General features: G+C 37.9%; 3 protein-coding genes across 3 annotated transcripts; 1 reads left to right on the forward strand and 2 right to left on the reverse strand.

The window, feature by feature from the left end:
• Positions 1-15: 15 nt before the first annotated feature.
• Positions 16-1,537, reverse strand: Asppvi_005273 (cytochrome and DOMON domain-containing protein; the record flags this gene model as incomplete). The annotated part of the gene is made up of 4 exons (XM_043301197.1): positions 16-587; positions 825-1,097; positions 1,164-1,406; positions 1,501-1,537. 4 exons carry the CDS (start codon positions 1,535-1,537, stop codon positions 16-18), a joined length of 1,125 nt encoding a protein of 374 aa, XP_043157132.1.
• Positions 1,538-2,714: 1,177 nt separating this feature from the next.
• On the reverse strand, positions 2,715-4,289 carry Asppvi_005274 (GIY-YIG nuclease family protein; the record flags this gene model as incomplete). Its single annotated transcript, XM_043301198.1, has 1 exon — positions 2,715-4,289. The coding sequence occupies one exon, from the start codon at positions 4,287-4,289 to the stop codon at positions 2,715-2,717; it is 1,575 nt and encodes a 524-aa protein (XP_043157133.1).
• Positions 4,290-4,691: 402 nt separating this feature from the next.
• Asppvi_005275 (uncharacterized protein) lies at positions 4,692-5,016 on the forward strand (the record flags this gene model as incomplete). Its single annotated transcript, XM_043301199.1, has 3 exons — positions 4,692-4,757; positions 4,813-4,889; positions 4,947-5,016. 3 exons carry the CDS (start codon positions 4,692-4,694, stop codon positions 5,014-5,016), a joined length of 213 nt encoding a protein of 70 aa, XP_043157134.1.
• Positions 5,017-19,979: the final 14,963 nt, after the last annotated feature.

Here is a 19,979-nt window from a genome sequence, read left to right on the forward strand (position 1 = left end):
TTTGCTAAAATACAATTAATAGCCATCCCGGCCCGCGTAAATATATGTCTTGGGAGGATATTGGGCAGTAGGATACTGATTGAGACCAATATCTGATTCCGATCGCTCCTGTGCCCCATCGATACGCACCGGCCGGTGAATGTAGCCTTTGCCGCCACGATAAGCAGCCCATTTCTTCCAGGCGATCGCACAGATAAGTGGGATGCAAACAATAACTACAGCGATGGCGTATCCAGTAATTGCACCGGTCGATGCAGAAGACCACTTAAGCCCAATACCCCCATTGACAATGGCAAAGAACACCACGATGTGCCCGAAATACCGGTGGAATACACCGTAGTTGGTCGAGGCTTGTCGGAGCTTATACAGCCGGTGGTGCCAGAAACCCACACCCCACTGGGCGATCATGGCAATAGCGACTAGAATCCCTATTATCTGGTGTGATGAGTTGAATGACTGCGATTTCGTGTACATGGTGCTCAGCCAGAAGCCAATCAGGACACCGATGATGGCGATGACACTGGCAACGGTCTGGTTTAGCCAGTGCCAGCGGACACTTCCTGGAACCACGCGCAGCAGGACGACACCTGTGGGCATCAATAAGATAAAAGCGCCACAGAGGCCACAGCGTGAATCACAGCAGGCCAGTTGCTATCATTCGACACCCCTCCCACCAGGCTGGCTCCTATCGAGCTGGTGTACGAGTCAGGCAAGCTGCCCGATCCGCCGGTCGCGCGGGTCATATCCATGGAGAAGCGTCCTAGGAGAGTGGAAATGAGCTCCTATACTGCTTAAGACAAGGAGGCTGACAGATTAGTACATACCATATTTCGAGTGTCGCTCGATGTTGGCAGCCTTGGAGTCACTGCGAAGGACTGCGTTGGCGCCAGAGTGAGGGCCCAAGGCGAAGATCCACTGCTGCGATGTAGATTGCAAATCTAACGACCCAGTATTCCATTTTGTGCAATTTGAGCAGCGTCCATTGACGGTCATGAGGCCATTCGCGATTCCTGTTCCGGGGAGAAGCTGGACGGCGAGGGAGGAGGCATACACCGGTTCTGTTTCACCTGTACAAAGGCGAGGACTGACAGTGACATCTGGAATCAGTCGCTGTTAGCTCAATCTTGCTGAATTGTCGCTCGGAACGACTTTCGAAGGCTTACTCTTTCCACTGGCGTCCGAATACAACAGGATCATCAAAGAGTTCTTCATCTCCTGGCCAGTCCCGACGGCCACCCACGAATACGAGGTCGGCCCGGACAGGTGGAAGTAGACATCGCTGGAATTGTCGGGGATATTGAGGGCAAAGGTGTAGTTTTCTGAATTGCTTCCCAGGGGAAGAGTAAATGTGCTCACAGCAGCACTTGCTTCCGCTAGAGTAACAGTAATGAGCTGGAAAAGACAGACTTAGGGTCCAAGAATCAGTAACCGACGGCCAGATAGCCAAGCCCAGACAAGCTCAGGATCGCCAGGGATTAGCGGTGACCAGTGGATACATACCAGACAGGCAGAGTCCACTCCGTAAAAATCGCATCATTATGGTGAACGAGTTACGAGTGTCAGGCAGTCAAACTTTGAGACTACCTAGAGTTACAAGAGCATTAAAGAGGCCAACAGTAGTGAGAAACCTATTAACAGAAGCGGTCCATCAACGTCCACCACTTGGATTAGGCAACACTAGTCCAGCTGTCGATGACCATCATCCTCCCTTCCATTGGCTGCGCCGGGCTTCTTCTATTTCTGGCACAGATAGATGCCGAACCTAAACCAGGGGTTCCCTGCCATATTCAGTCTAGACTGGCTATTAAGCAAACTTCATTGTGCGCACTGACAGGAAGACCCACAAAGTGGCCCTGATAGAACCATGGCCCATGGGAAACTTTTGGGTCGCAAACGCCACTGGCCGCCAACTCATTGCCAGCATTCGATACAAATCGAGACTCTAGCGAAGCTCTCAGGTCGTCTCTGCAGAAGTTCATATTCCATTTCAGCGCATAAACGGGCAAACACAGGGGAATCTGACCTCGCTCGCCCACACCGAAAAGCATCACTTCGCCGGAGAGAGTAGAATTGCAACGATCCACCCGGTTACGATAGTCGAACGGTGGCAGCTTGTTTTATATACTGGAATAATCAAGAGTACTCAAGTTGGAAGTCGCCGATGAACTTCTATATGCGCTTAAATCACTTATATTTGGCTCTTCTAAAAATTGCTAACTTTTGCCTGAGTCCTCTCTAATGGTTGAACATCGCCAAGATACCCTCAGAGAAATTGTCCTTAGCGGAAACTCCTACAAGTCTGTGTTGGAATGGACTGAAAGGTCCCTAGAGTTATGTTCACCAGATTTGCTTTACCTTTAATCACGCACCAGGTCAACAAGACTTTATTAGGGTGTGAGTGGTCTGATAGATTAATTCAGAGCTGTTCCCTGCCATCCTGAGTGAGCTTGGATCCTGCTATGGGTCAAAACAAATAATAAGTATATTTGCGTTTGCTATAAATATTTGTAATTAGTGTTTACATTTACAGATATCTTGTATTATAATTGCAGAGGTGAATACTATTTGTGTAATACAAATTAAATCATGAATGTGAGTGCGACATAATTTTCATTACTCGTTAAAAATGCAGACTTCAAAACACTCCAATTTCGACTTTGCTCCTGAAGTGTGTTGGGGCAAGTAGAATACTCCCTTCCCTCCAAACCCAGTTTTTAAGGTATCGGCACTGGAGGCGATATATCTTTCAGAAATGTTTTGATATCATCAAATCTTTTCACCTCCTCAGCTTTCAGGGCCCATCTTGACCCGCCTCTCAGGTTTCTCTCTTGATATGGATTGGATGCCATCCAGTTTGACCATTTCTGGATAACGGCGATGGCGTCAACAGGGGCAATTTCAAACCATTCAATGTGCTGCTTCAAGCAACCGGTGCAATAGATTCTGAGCCGTCGATGATGTAGCTCCGCGTGACACAAAGCCTCGACGCGGCGGGCATTGGGAACTTTTCGGGGATTTGACGAATCCGGATAGAGTAATTTGGGAGCTCGATTGCAGGCAAATGCCCACTCCTCATGACGCACCTCTGTGCTACGGCTGGTATATCCGATTTTGACGAATCCATTGTTTCCTTCGACCTCATACAGGTATACAAATCCATCCTTCAAGTCACCTAACTTCGCATCCAAGGGACTCCTCGCTTGCCGTTGAATCTTGTCATATGACGATTCGCAGTCCTTGAGTCTATCACTCCTCTGTATGATGCTGAAAGGACTCACATCATATGCCGCAGGCCAATATTCAGCCGGACTTATATTCAGTCTCAGAGGCGATAGACGAGAAGTCATCGCCGTTAAGACCACCTGGTTTTGAGAAGCTGACGGTGTAGTGTCTTCAGCCAACTTCGCACACTCGGCCTGATATATGCTGCGAATCTCCATGACCCTCGATTTCCACAATTCGACATGTTTGAGGGGTTGTCTATCATGGCGATCGCAAAGCCTATTATGTTCGAAAACTTTGAGGAGGTACTCAATATCATCGACGTCACCTAGATAAGTCACTGAATAGACAATCTCGTTAATGGTCCTAGTACAGTTCTGCGCCTTCTGTCCCCCGATTTCACGGGAACAATTCTCCTGCGCTTCTATTTTCCCTATGCACTGGGTAGACAATCCGTCTAGAGCTTTTCTAATTTGCCTCTCTAGAGACAGAAAAGGCTTGCTGTCGGGATCTCCGTTAGGAAAGGTGGCTATCCATTCCTCGGCACGACATTTTATGCACTCTTCATGGTCATGGTACCGACAGTGCACGAGCTTAGCCAGATTTTCTAGCTCTCCTTCGAGCTCCGGAGATGGCGGAATGAGAGCGACCATTGATTTGATCATGTGGTCGATCTTTGCCTTCTTCTCCTCCGCAATTTTCATCTTACAAGGCTTCTTCTGTTTTGTGGGACATCCACATCGTCCATTATCGAGACTAAGCAGAGATTTTAACGCAGCAGGGTCAAGTTTGGCCGTGTTTCCTGCTGGCTGGCCGTCGTTCGTCAACTCGGGAATGCTGCGGGGTGGACTTGTGGGAGGAGTGAGAAGTATAGACGGCTCAGTTCTAGATGCGCCGCCATCTTTGAGCTCACTCTTCGCCTTGTAATTATCGAACGATATTGCTGGAGGCGGGGAATTTGGAGGGCTTGCATGGATTGCCGTCGTTGCCTTCTGCAATTCGGAGACGTTCAAGGGGGAGAGGGCGACCATGGCCGAATCGCTCTTTGAGAACATGGAGGCTGACATCTTATCACAATCTCACGAATTGATAAGCCAAGCGGGTTTTTTTTCTAGAACAGATGAGAGCGAGGCACCTGCTCAAGCTCAAGGACTTGTTTCCTCGTGCTTGTATTAAGGTAGAAGACTAAGAGTCGCCGTCCATCAGGAACGGAAGAGAAACGAAAGTGCAAGTCTTCTGATTTAAACGAGTTGTATTAGGTCATTTCAGAGGAATGAAACCTATTACCCCGCGTCCTCCCATGTTCGTAGCGAATGAAACAAATCCTGAAGCGCTGAGCACAGCCACCACCTGCAAAAAAGCAAGTCGGCAGTGAGCTGAGGGTGTAAATAGGGCCGCTGCTCCTGGGCTGAATCTGCTACCTCCCAATTTCCAAATTCCTAGAAACACCACTTTCCTATCTTACCATCATGAAGCTCTCTGCCCTTCTAACGACTCTCGGGCTTCTGCTCTCTGAGGCTGCTGCCATCGAGATGGTTTGAAGTCCCAACCTTCCCTGCTGTATAACCCCCTCGCTTAAACAATGGTCAGGACGTCCGAGAAGAAGTCAGCGGTGACTGGATCCTAATTCCCGTCGAAGATGGAGTGTGCAAGACATTCGACGTCGGGTATGTCTCTTGCTTATGAACCCTCATATATCCCGGGCCCTCGCTAACGAGTCTCAGAGTCGTGCAGATTAACCTCGCCCCCGGGTCCAACGGCGGAAGTTCTTTCCTTTGCAAGACATACGCGTAAGTTCCCGCTCAGAATAAGATTTTCTGATGCAATCAGGCGAGTAAACTAACCTATCTCACTGAAGGCTTCCTGAATGTCAAGGTGACTTTATGGAACGGATCCCGTCCAATCACCCGCTTACTGGCGTGCTTGATCCCCCGAGATGGTCTGTTTACTGTTGGACGGCGTGTTGCTGGCCGTGATAAGTGTGTACATAGATTGAGCAGTTATTGGACGTGATGGTGATGTGATGTAGGGAGTGAATGGAATTACCTGGTCGCTTAGTTGCCAAGCATTAGCACACTTATCAATTTGGCGCCTTGTTGCTTTCAAGTGATTACATCTAGAATATGAGGACCTTTCCCTTATATTTAGATTAGTTTATCTTAATGTCACTGCCTCCTCTCCCTCCTGTAGATCCTAATAAATATTAATACTAGACTAACCTAATCCTCTGTGAAGAAACTTAAGCTAGGCTTGAGTATTTCTGTAGCCTTAGATGGCTACCCCTGAACTTTAAATCTAAGATATTAGAAGGTCTTGCAGTTTTTAAAAGATACTAGTAAAGGTATATATATATTTTCTTAGACTGCTGAAGGGATTATATATCCTTAATATACTACTAATAGATTTTATATCTATTTAAAAGAGGACTATATAAAGTATTTACTCTTAGAGGACTAAATAATCTACATAAATTTCTTTAATTAGATGTATAGGACCTCATGAGAGAAGCTTCTTTAGTTATACGATAAGTACTGGTAGTAACTTTACTAATACTTTAGTTTATTTATACAGCGCTGTCTAAATAGCAATGTCTATAAATAGATATAATAAGTATGTTAGTTGTCCTTAGTCCTAATAGCTCTACTATTAATATTAGTAGGAGTTTCTGAATTAAGTATTCCCTGCAGAGTAAAAGATCCCTAGGTATATAAAGAAGAAGGATACCCTTAAATTCTTCTACATCTTATATTACCATCACTGGATATATTTAAGATTTTTCTGTTATAGGAGCATGATTATTTAATTTACTATAGTATAGCTCTAGTCTACTATTACTAGAATGTGACTGGGTGTACTGCTTCCTCAGAAAGCTTCCTAAACTGGCTAAAAGTTATTACTAGGTAAATATAAATATAAGCAGACTTTTCAGAGCAACCTTCCTAAATATATTTTAGCTAACCATCTTCTAGACTCAGTCTGCTTGTTAAGGGCTACGGCGGACCATAAAGCCGCCGTATGCAGCTAACGCCGATAGTGCAGATTACTAGATCACATGATCCACTGTAGATATCTCCATAAGTTGCTGATTATTCTGCAACTCAGCAATTAGTTCTCCTTGCTCAGGTAATATACAGTTATCTTACTCCCTTCACGCTGGTCTTACCAGTTAACCTTAGACCTTAATAGCTGACCTTACAGTTCTAATCACTCTTTAAAATCTAATCAGCCTGTTGGGACACTGTAAGATGATAGTCAGCACCAGATCTTCCTCTAAAACTCCGACCCAGCACAATGAATTAACCCTAGCTGTGGGAAGAGCAGCTTAAATAATCCTAATCCAGGAAGAATCAACCAACCTTATGGAACTGATAACTAATCAACTAGATAATAGTTAGGATAGTGTTCACCTACTGAGTATAAATAACTAACCTACCCCTGAAAGGGCGGAACAATCAGCTACACCCTTAGAGTTTAACTTTTAAATCATGGGGAAAGATAAGTAATTAATAAGTATGATTCCTGATGATAACAATGAAATAATCTATAAACTCTTAGAAAGGGAATGCTAACTTAGGTAAAAACTTAAGCAGGCAGAAATCAGGAGGCGCATCTAGGAGATAGAAGCCTAATTATAGGAAACCCAAGAAGGAACCACTAATGAAGAACCTGTACCTATAATATACCAGGAGGTTAATAACCTTATCAGGCAGGAAGTAGAGAATGCTAGACTAATACTAATACTAATTATAGAAATTAAGGTAAAGATTACAGGGCTAGAAAGACTAAAAAAGCTAATAAATATTAAATAGTTTACCACACATTCCATGCAGGAATATATTACCTTCTTTAACTATCTAGAAGCATACTTTAAAGAATATTAAGATTAGTTTAAGAATAAAGAAAACCACATTCATGCAGCCTCAGCCTAATTAATAGATATATATTATAATAAATAGTAGACTTATAAGGCTAAACTTACTGAAGTACTAAGATGGTCAGATTTCTAAGACTTCTACCTATACCTAGTCTCCGCCCCAGAATGGCTCTATGAAGAAGCAGCTATTCAATATTTCTCTGCTGCTTAACTAGAGAACTAAAGTATATAGGAATTCTCTATATTTATTAATAGTATTTATAGTTAACTAGTAAAACCACTACCTAACTATGTCTGCAAAGACTTCCTATATACTTATATTTTACTAATTATCTAAAGCAAAGCTGCTAGATTTGCTAATCTACCAGAACTATTAGAAGTATATATTTCCTACTTAGTAATTATTAAAGATGGAATTCTAGCACAATGAAATACTCTATAGAAAAGATGTAATAAAATACTAATTAAAATGGAAAACTAGTAGAATTCTAGACCTTATAATAACCAGGTAGGCTACACTAAGGACTACAGGCCTAGAAATAATAGAAATTCTAGTAATAACTACTAATCTGAATCTAGGAAGTAGAAATACTCTTACTCTCTAAAGAGAGAACATCCTGGACTGCATTACTATAGATATAGAGAAAATAGCTACTAACTAAGATATTATACTAAACTATAGGTTCCAGAGTACTTAAAAAACTAAGTTATCCTATGCTGTGTGCTGTGGTGGCACTAGGTATTAGAAAAGATTCTAATAGTAGTAGGGTGTTAGCCTATCTTACCTATATTCTTATTAGAGGAAGCTGCTATTAATGCTAAATATTAATTAACTACAGAGCTGAGCAAACATTTATTAATTAATAATAGGCAAAAGAATTCCTACCTAATGCAGAAAATCTGCCATAGCTAGTATAAGCTATTAATGGTCATAAAGTGATATTATATAGATAGAGAAATCTAGAAGTTAAAATCACTGACTCTACAGGAATTATCTAAATTTACTAACTAACTATAGAAGTAGTGAATATGGTTAAATATAACCTTATTCTGGGTATAGACTAGCTAAAAGCTATTAATCCAGACATTAATTAGAAACACCTTGCATGGTACTACTGTATGGAGTTTTATAATAGAACTAATAAGCTAAATATTAAGCTTATATCTACTGCTGTAGCTATAGAAGAACTATAAGCCTATATAGTGCTATTTTACATAATTACTATACCTACAGGGATAGAAAAAACCATTAAGCTATAGGCTATGGTAGATGGCTCTGAGGTAACCCTAGTGCTACCTCCAGAATATATAGAATTTGCAGATGTCTTTAGCAAAGAATAAGCTAGCATCTTACTAGAGAATACTGTGCATGACCATATAATAGACCTTAAAGAAGGAACTTAGCCATCTTATAAGCTGCTGTATCCACTATTACAGGAAGAACTTTCTATTCTTTAGAATTATATTAAAGAGTATCTGCAGAGGGGATGGATAAGACTATCTAAGAGCTCTATAGGTGCTCTAATATTATTCACTCCTAAGAAGGATAGTAGCCTTTAACTTTGTGTTAATTACCAAGGCCTAAATAAAATTATAGTAAAAAACCATTATCTACTGCCACTTATGAGTAAGCTAATAGACAGATTATCCAGAGCTAAGATCTATATAAAACTAGATCTCTGAGATGCCTACCACTGAATCTGAATATAGAAAGGTGATGAATGGAAAATGGTGTTCTGTATAAGATATAGATATTTTAAATATATAGTAATGCTATTTGGCCTGGCTAACACACTAGCTATATTCTAATTATATATTAACCAGGCTATAAGTGATCTATTAGACACCTACTGTGTGGTTTACCTTAATAATATTATTATATATTCTAATATTGAGGAAGAACATATCTAACAGGTGCAGGAAGTCCTGGCTAGACTCTATAAATATAAACTTTATGCTAAGCGCAGCAAATATAAATTCTATACTAAGGAAATTAACTTCTTAGGTTTCAACATTAGTACAGAAGGTATTAAAATAGAACTAAGCTATATCACCACCATAGTGGAATGGCCAGAACCTTAGAATATCCGCGAAGTGTAGTAATTCCTAGGCTTTACTAATTTTTACTAGAGATTTATTAAGTACTACTCTAAGATTACTATACCTCTATCTAACTTAATAAAAGGGTATACTATAAAGGGTGGGAAATGGTGTGCTTAAAAAACTCTAAAGAGGGAAGGGGAATTCCTTACTATAGAAGTAAAAGCAGCATTTAAAGAACTAAAATAATAATTCATCACTGCTCCTATACTATGCTATTTTAATCTAGGGAGAAAAAGCTATATCAAGCCTGATGCTTTAAAGATAGTAATTACTAGCATCTTTACCCAGCTATAAGATGATAGCTAATAGTACTTAGTAGTATACTAGTCACAGAAAATGCAAGATGCAGAAACCTATTATAATATATATAATAGAGAAATATTAGCTATAGTAGAATATGCTAAGTAATAGTAGCACTATATTAAAGGCAACAGCAATACTATTGAAATTCTTACTAACTATGCTAACCTATAGGCTTTTCTAATAATAAAAACACTTAATAGACATTATATGAGATGGGTGGAATTCTTATCTATATTTAATATTAAAATTAAACACTACCCTAGGAAAAATAATCCCATAGATGCACCTAGCCATCATCCAGACTACACTATTAATCCTAATAAATATATAGCTAACTTACTCCTAGAGAAGCTTCAAGCTAAAATACAGGATAGTCTATTACTAAATAAATAAAAACCAGTAAATATTAGTATGCTAGCACAGAATCAGGAGCTAAATATAGACCTAATAGTTAATACACCTAAGAGCTATGCTAATGATGATACAGATATTCTAGACATTCTAGTATTATATACTATAGCTAAAGCTGCTATATAGCACAAGGCCACTTACACTTCAGAATCAGGACTAACTATGGTAGACCTACTACGCTAGGCATAGGCAAAATGCCCAAAATACATTAAGGTACTATATAAGATAGCGGAAATAACCCCGGAGTAGCAAACTAGCTCACCCTGGTCAAGATCTGAAGATAGACTTATTAGATTTAGGAATTATATCTTTGTACTAAAGGTGCCTGTAATTTATTAAGAGATTCTCTGTTAAAACTATAGTAATCTATAAGGTGGATATTTCAGGGAGAACTATACCTTAAATGCTATCTAAAGCTAATACTAGTGGCATGGTATCACTATAGATATTAAGGAATATATCTGTTAGTGTGCAGTCTGCTAGTAAATCATAGTATACAGGCATAAACCACACAGACTTTTACAACCTCTACTAGTTCTAGAAAAGCTGATGGAATAGGTCAGCATAGACTTTATTATAGATTTACTACTATCCAGGTGGGAGAACAAAGTCTATAATTTAATTCTTATTATGGTGGATATATATACTAAATTTATAATCTATTATCTATGCAGAAAAGATATAACTACAGAAAACCTAGCTAAACTAATCTATATAAGATTTATCTTATATTTTAGGATGCTGCAGAACCTTATTAGTAATTAGAGATCCCTCTTTATATTAGTATTTTAGTCTAGTTTATGTTTCCTACTAGTAACTAAATACCACTTATTAACAGCATTCTATCTGCAGATAGATGGCCAGATAGAAAGACAAAACCAAATACTAGAGTATTATCTCCATGCCTATATTAACCATCACCAAGATGACTGGATAAGATAGCTACTATATACCTAGTTCATCTATAATAATTCTAATCATTCTATACTAGGTATTCTACCTGTACAGGCACTTATAGGCTTCAGACCAGAACTATAGATCAATATCCCGCAAACTGTTGATGACCTTAACCTAAATGCCGTGGAATATATTGTTACGACACCAACACAGCCGCATTAGCGCAAGGCAGATATGACAGGCAGAAACTAAAGGATTACTAATCACCAATCGATCCCAAGGGATCACTGAGCAATCTGGAAGGATACTTAATCTAGATGGGTATTCTGTAGGAAAACAGTTCAGTAGTTACTTACTAAATAGTAATACCAAATTATTATAGAGGGCAATTATCAATTACCTAAAGGATGCCATTATCGGCTGCACCATCATGTGATCACTACCCTAGGAAATAGGTGACTGCTAAATAAAGGAGTATTACCTCTACTCCTAGAACTACTCTATAGATACCTTAGGAGTAGCAGAAGAAGTTATAAATAAGTTATGACTAAGGAACTATATAAGGACACTCATTCATACTATATCTAGTACTCTTAGTTTTAGTTCCTTACATTTAATATTAATTACAAATCATTCACTTGAGTATAAGTTCACTAGTCTAATTTATTAGTTACTCTCTACTATTAAGTATACATACTTAATAGGCCTTGCTTCTATCTCTACTGTTATTATTCTTATATTACCTTTAGATTACCCTTAACTACAGAGAAGGTTATTATATTACTAATTGTTAGGCTACCTGGTCGGTAGGCCTTAGGCGAGTATTGGATATAGTCCAGGGACTATATCACCCTGTTCCTAAAGTAGTTAACTAGTGGAGAACAGCAGAGATAGATCCCAGGGTGTGATAAATTGAATGCTGTATAGTATAAATCACTTTAGGAAGTTTGATTGACTCTTGATATCAAACATCATGGCAGGAAATGCACCATAGACCCCCACCAGCTCAAATATTAGTCAGGCAGGAATGCCATAGCAATCAGCTGCGACTGCGCAACCTCAGCAGACACACATAACCAAGGATGAAGTGATGGCTATGCTTAGTCAGCTCCAGGAGCACATCCATTGGTTAGAGCAGCAGAATAAAAACCTGAATGGTTGACTTGCAGCCAAGTCTGTCAAGATCAGACTACCTGAACTATTTAATAGTACTCAGACCAGGTTGTGATCATTCCTTACACAGCTGGACATGTATATCCAAGTTAATAAGGAAAAACTTGCAAATAAAGCAGACAAAGTCCTTTTCACTACTATATATCTTACCAGACCAGTATTTAATTAGTTTGAACCCTTTATCAGGGATTACCAGACTAATACTATAAAAAAGCAGGACAACAACACTAAGGAGATATTCACTAGTTACACTGAATTTAAGAAGCGGCTTGAAGGGACCTTTAGCAACATTAATAAAGGAAGGAATGCTGAAAGACAGCTATGGCAACTCAGGCAGACAGGATCTATGGGAGATTATGCTTCTAAGTTTCAATAGATCATATCCCACTTGGACTGGGATGATGATGCCTACATCTTATAATTTAAGGAAGGACTGAAACCGGAGATCCAGGAGAAACTAATCTAGATAGAATAACTAGATAGCCTTAATAAAATAATTAAATAAGCAGTCAAGATTAATAACAAACTATATAACTTTAATACGCGCAGGAGAGAGCAAAGTAACTAGAATAGCTTCTATAATAGGTGCACCATGAGCTATCAACCAAACAATAGAAGGCCAGCTCAACCATGGAGCCAAGGATATGCTAATCCTTATGGGCTATGACCAATAGAGTTAGACATAACTTAACAGACAGCACTTTCTAATAAGGAAAGAGAATAGTAATAAAAAGAGAAACTATATTTCTAGTGCAGGAAGCCAGGGCATATATCCAGAGCCTGCAAATAGCAACCCTGGAGGGGTAAGCAGGGCAGAAAGAAATAGTTATAAGCTACAAAAGAGCTTAGTGCTATAATAGGTAGAGAAGGTTATAATACTACAGGAAGTGGAGTCATTATTAGACCTATTAGACTAAGAAAGGCTGATAAATAACTTAAGAAACTATACCAGGAATGTATGAATTTGAGTGACAAAGAAATTAAAATGGAGCTTAAGAGAGAAGCTTTCACTAATTATAAAAGCGCGAACAATGATTAGCCTGTCAAGGATTTGAATGTCCTCACAGCCACTAATCAGAGGTTGTCAAACAGTGATACAGATAGCCTCATTAACTAGGAAAATATTATACCCAAAGAACTATTATATAAATAGATAATACTCTCCAGTAAGGAGATATATCAGGGCATCAGTCCCAATGAAAAGAAGACTAACCATGAAGAGCCAGATCAAGAGGATTTTCCCACGATAGATTAGGCTACTATTAACCAACCTATTAATCTACTTAATAAAGAGTACAGAACTTAGTAGGTAAGCCTTAATCTTAATAAGGAGCAGCCTTATAAGATTCCCAAGACACCCTACAGATAATCCCTACAAAATAATGATAAGGCAGACCAGTACACTGCATGGCTGCAATAACTAAACAGGAATCAGTTAGCTAAATTAGAAGCACACTAACTAAATAAATAAATCCTTAAGAAGGTGAAACAAGGAGTAACTAGATGTACTCATCAAAACTTAGAATATTGGATCTAGGTTAAATCTTGGGAGTAATATATAACACATTGCAAACAGCACGCAGTATACTATTAGAAATATAGAAAATAGAACTAAGAATATCATCAGGAACTCTAAGAGGTTTCTTAAAAGAAACTGCCAGGGCCAGTCCATGGGTTATATAATTATAACTGGTGCCTATGTTAATACTTTCAGGCATACCCTAGATATAAAAGCATGTCCTGGATCACATGCTACAGCAACAATTGCAGCACCCACCATAATAATAAGTATATAGTAAAATTTTAGCCAGAAATACCAGAAGTTATGAAATAGAATAATACTTATCCATGCTAGAAGCTTAAATGCTCTTATAAAGGATATAGGAAATATCTAGAGCATAACTTAATATACTAGATAGCATGTTTTAAAGAATAGTACATCATACATTATAAGAGAAAGCTAGAGGGAGGGTACTTCCCAGAACAGCCACAAGGCACCAGGATACCATGATGGGGAACCCTACACCTTATAGTAACAATGGTGCAACATGGCAAGCATCTGAAGCTAGATACACACATTCTTAATTAATTAGCTGGAGTGATGATTAATTCAGGAGCAACAGGTAATTATATGCACCCAGAATTCATGAAGAAGCTAGGGCTTCTAGGAAGAATAAAGGTAGTACCTGAACCAATTGTAGGTCTGAATGAAGAGAACTTAGGAACTCTCACAATTATAACTGAATCAGGACCAGTTCCAATGGTTGTATTAAGACACTTTAAATAACTAAACTTTAATGTAGTACTAATAGGACAGTATAATGTAGTGTTAGGGATTCCATAGCTCAGGAATCATAACCTAGCAATTAACTAGAATATAAACAGGATCCAGTTTAACTATAAATGCCCACAATAGGACCAGAGTTAAGGGGAAGCTGGGGCCTCACGGTGTGTTAGGTCAAAAGATGATGATAATAATACTAAGTGGTTGAAGGGTGGACTAAAGAAACAAGCAATAGCTAGCTAAAGAATAATGGCAGTATTAACAGCAATAAAGCCATTGCAAAGGATAGCAATGATGGAGTTACTAAGATAGGCACCAAAATAAGATAATGAATATACCAATATCATAACACTAGATGAGGAGTCTAAGGATGGTTCAGAAACCAGAAAAATAGATCTAAGGAAAAATAATTCCAGGATAGACTGTCCCAGGAATGCTTTTATCCTAGAACCCCACTTATTCTCAGCAATAATAAATCAGGACTAGGGTGATCCCAGAGTAATTAGTCCTAGGAATGTTAGTCCCAGGAACACTGAATCCAGGAATGAATTAGAATTAGGACTAATTCTACCTTAGGAATACAGTGATTTCAAGACATTGTTTAAGCAACCCAAATAGTATATCTTACCAGAATATAGCAAACATAACTATAAGATTCCTCTTAAAGAAGGAAAATTGCCAGTATGCAAGAAAATATACTAAATATTAGAAAAAGAGCTATAGACGCTCAAAGAATATATTAATGAACAGCTATGACTTGGAAAGATATAACTATCAAACTCACCAGCAGGACATGGTGTACTCTTTGTACTAAAGAAAGATAGGAGTCTACAACTCTGTGTAGACTATAGGCCACTAAATGATATTATAATCAAGGATTGTTATCTACTTCCATTAATCTATAAAATCTAGGATTAAATTTAAGGAGCTAAGTAGTTCATAAAGCTAGATATTACTGATACATACAACCACATCTAAATTATAAAAGGAGAAGAATGGAAGACCACATTCAGGACAAAATTCAGCTACTATAAATATTTAGTTATATTATTTAGGCTCACCAACACACCAGCATTATTTTAGAGGTTTATTAATGAAGTATTGCAAGAATATTTACACCTCTTTATAATTACTTACCTTAATAACATCCTGATCTTCTCTAAAGATAAGGAAGAACATATAGGATATGTTAGCAGAGTATTATAAAAACTCTAAGAAGTAAATATCAAGCTGAAGTTAAAGAAATATGAATTCCACATCCAAGAGACCAAGTTCTTAGGATACTAGATTTCTATAAATGGAATATATGTGGACCAAAACAAAGTATAGGCAATCAGGGATTGGCCTTAACCAAAAAGCATCAAGGAAGTATAATAATTCTTAGGCTTAATTAATTATTACTGATAATTCATTAAAGGATATATAAAGGTAATGACGCCACTCTTTGTACTACTTAAGAAGGAGAAAGAATTTATATAGTAATTAGAGCATGAAGAAGCCTTTAAGAAAGCAAAAAAATAGATTATAAATACACCTATCCTTGTGCAGTATGATTCAGAAAAAGAGATAACTATCAAAACCAATGCATCTGACTATATGATTAGGATGAGAATAACTTAACTAGGAAACAACAGAAAACCGCGACTAGTTATATTCCACTTAAGAAAGTTAATCTAAGCAGAACTTAACTACAACATCTACAATAAAGAACTGCTAGCTATAGTAATAGCATTTAAAGTCTAGAGGGTCTACCTGGAAGGAGCACAATAGACAGTTATTATAAAGATAGATTATAAGAACCTCACATTCTTCACAACCACAAAAGAACTGATAAGAAGATAAGCCAGATGGGCTAAGATACTCTCATAGTTTAACTTCAAGATTATCCACTGTAAAGGAACAGAAAATAGACAGGCTAACACACTCAGTCAGTGACCTGATTATAAACTTTAGGGGAAAACCATCAAACTAGTAATATTAAAATAATAAGAGGATGGGTCACTAATATATAATCATCACACTCTTATAGCAATAATCAAGCTGCAAGAGGACCCACTTATTTAAAAAATTATTAAAGTAACTAAAAAGGACAGAATTATTTAAGAAATACTTAATAACTCAGCAGAGAATAAGCACATAACCAGCGACAAACAAGGGTTAATATACTTATAGGGACTTATCTACATACCCAAGTATATGAGAAGTGAGATCATCGCCAGACATTATAATGACCCTATGCATGGTCATATGGGAACCAAAAAAACAGCTGAAGCCATCTTAAGGAACTATTACTTCCCTAACATGAGGAGGAAGGTATAGGGATACATTCACCAATGTGAGACTTGCATCTGAGATAAGCCAGCTAGGTACTAGCTATATAGTAAGATGCAGTCACCAGAAATACTAAAGAAACCATAGGAATGGATTACCATTAACTTTATTAGACCATTACTAAAGTCAAAAGGGTATAATTACCTGATGATGGTAACTAATAGATTAATAAAGTTTATCCATTTAATTCTAACCACAACAATAATGACGGCATCGCAGTTAGCAAGCCTACTTATAAAATATATGATTATTAATCACGGAATGCCACAGTATATTATATTAGATAGAGACAAGCTGTTTACATCAAAATTTTAGTAATCATTAATAGATCTGATAGGAATTGAGCAAAGACTTATAACTATATATCACCCATAAGCCAACAGACAGATAGAACAAGTGAATCAGACAGTGGAATAATACCTATGACACTATATAAATTACCAGCAAGATGATTGGGTAGTTTACCTACTAATAGCGCAGTTTGCATACAACAATGCCATTTACTTAACAACAGGGGAAACACCTTTCTTTACTAATTATAGATATAACCCTACATTAATTAGAGAACCACAGAACAAAGTACCCACAGTAGAAGAAGCTGCAGAATTAGTGGATACCATTAACTACCTATAAACCCAACTGTCAAGGGATATTGAATTTATGAACCTTAAAATGGTAATCTACTATAATAGGAAGCACGGGAGTGCTCTAGACTTAAAAAAGGGGGAGAAAGTTTACCTACTCTGCAGAAATATTAAAATGAAGAGACTAAGTCAGAAACTAGACTATCAGAAAATTAGACCTTTTACTATTGAAGAAAAGAAAGGACCAGTTAACTATAAATTATAACTACTGAAAAGCATGTCAAAAATTCATTCAGTATTTTATATCTTATTATTAGAACTAGCACTAAAGAATGCAAAAATTACTGAAAATATGGAAATCAACAACAACACAGAATAAGAATATAAAGTTAAGAAAATCTTGAGCCACAAACAGGTCAGCAGAAAACTATACTACCTTATGAAATGGAAAGGTTATAATACCTCAGAAAACACATAGGAGCCTATCAAGAACCTAACAGGCTGCTACTAACTTGTTTAACAACACCACTAGAAGGAAGTTTGAAATGTGACTAGAAAGAAGGATTACTCATCATCTAAGTTAGAGAGGGACCTTCATCCATAGTGGTAAGGACTGGATCTTCATCAGGAATAGGTGGATCCTCCTTATCTAACTGATCTATGACTAGAGTGTCATGATCTAGCATGCGACCGCTCTTTATCTTTAATATTTCCTCTTATTTTCATAAATGATGGATGTAAGCCATGGACTCTGATGTTTTTAAAGAAATCTTAGCCAGACAAGCTAGGAGTTTAGATTGCTCTGCGTTTAACACCAGCAGAGTTATTTCCATTTTTAAAATATCTTCTTTTATCTTCTCTTAAGTGCTCAGCACCTAATTCTACTCATGCTCACTATAGAATTATTTCTTACACTTCTTACTACTCTGAGTACACTCAGCGCAATTTCAACTTTTAGAATCTATAATGCACACCACGCCACAATGGATATAAACAGCACAGGGAGATTTAACAGGAAAACCATTAAGATAAATTGTATGGTACTAAATAAGTTAATTCCTCTTGTGAGTCTTATTATCAACTGGCATGGCAAAGAAAAATTAGAAAACCAACATACTTGGGAAAGACTATAAAAGGAAATGAAAAACAACTCACCTCAGGGGGCCCTACAGCCTTATAAATGAAGTTTCAAGGGCGAAATACAAAAGAGAGGGGGAGGTGATGTTACAATACTAATACAGCCGCATTAGCACAAGGCAGATATGACAGGCAGAAACTAAAGGATTGCTAATCACTAATTAATCCCAAGGGATCACTAAGCAATCTAGAAGGACACTTAATCTGGATAGGTATTCCGCAGGAAAATAGTTTAGTAGTTACTTACTAAATAGTAATACTAAATCATTATAGAGGGCAATTATTAATTACCTAAAGGATGCTATTATCAKCCGCACCATCATGTGATTACTACCCTAGGAAATAGGTGACTGCTAAACAAAGGAGTATTACCTCTACTCCTAGAACTACTCTATGGATACCTTAGGAGTAGTAGAAGAAGTTATGAATAAGTCATAACTAAGGAACTATATAAGGACACTTATTCACACTGTATCTAGTACTCTTAGTTTTAGTTCCTTATGTTTAATATTAATTATAAATCATTTACTTAAGTACAAGTTCACTAGTCTAATTCATCAGTTACTCTCTACTATTGAGTATACATACTTAATAGGCCTTGCTTCTATCTCTACTGTTATTATTCTTATATTACCTTTGGATTGCCCTTGACTATAGAGAAGGTTATTATATCACTAATCATTAGGCTACCTGGTCAGTAGGCCTTAGGCGAGTATTGGATATAGTCCAGGGACTATATCACCCTGTTCCCAAAGTAGTTGACTAGCGGAGAACAGCAGAGACGGATCCCAGGGTGTGACAATATACAAGACCTCTAGGTTATAAGGGAATTCCTATCTAGCTAACTAGAAGCAGTAAAAGAAGCTATGAAGTGATATTATAATTAGAATTACCTGGATACTACCTTCTATATTAGTAATTAGGTCATGCTCTATATAAAAAACATTAATACAGGGAGACCAAGCAAGAAGCTTGACTACTAGTAAATAGGACTATTCTAGATTATTAATTCCACAGGTAAGTAAGCCTATGAGCTGAAACTTCTACTACATTTCTATAAACTACATCTAATATTCCATGTTTTGCTACTAGAACCATTCTAAGAGGATACCAACATAGATCCAAAGCCTAGACTAGTTAAACTAGATAGATATTAAGAATAGTAAGTAGAAAAGATCCTAGATGATTAATTACATTACAGAAAACATTAATATCTAGTTAAGTAGACAGGATGGCTAGATTCTAATAATACATAGGAACCTAAAGAGCATGTTACTAATATAGAAGCTCTTAAACACTACCTTATATCTAAAACTCTGTAATCTACAAGTTCTACAAAGAGGCAGCCTAAAAGGCGCGGAAAAAAGCCTTAATTTAACTACTATATATATAATAAACAGAAAAGCAGCATGCAGGCTGTGTATATACACCCTCCCACCTATCCAGCCTATATACTACTTAAAAACCAAGCCAACTAATTATATAGTAAACCGCGGAGGACCCTAGAGCAGAGGGGGGCAATAAAGCCCGCAGGGGCGGAGTAACAAACTGCTCTAGAGAAGAAGACAGTAAAGAAGCCAGGGCTAGGGAAGGCAGAGTAGGGGCTGGCAGAGGCACAGTAGGGGCAGGGGCCGCAGGCATAATAACCTAGACCACTAGC

This window comes from Aspergillus pseudoviridinutans, assembly GCF_018340605.1.
Source record: "Aspergillus pseudoviridinutans IFM 55266 DNA, scaffold_3, whole genome shotgun sequence".
Lineage (NCBI taxonomy): Eukaryota > Fungi > Ascomycota > Eurotiomycetes > Eurotiales > Aspergillaceae > Aspergillus > Aspergillus pseudoviridinutans.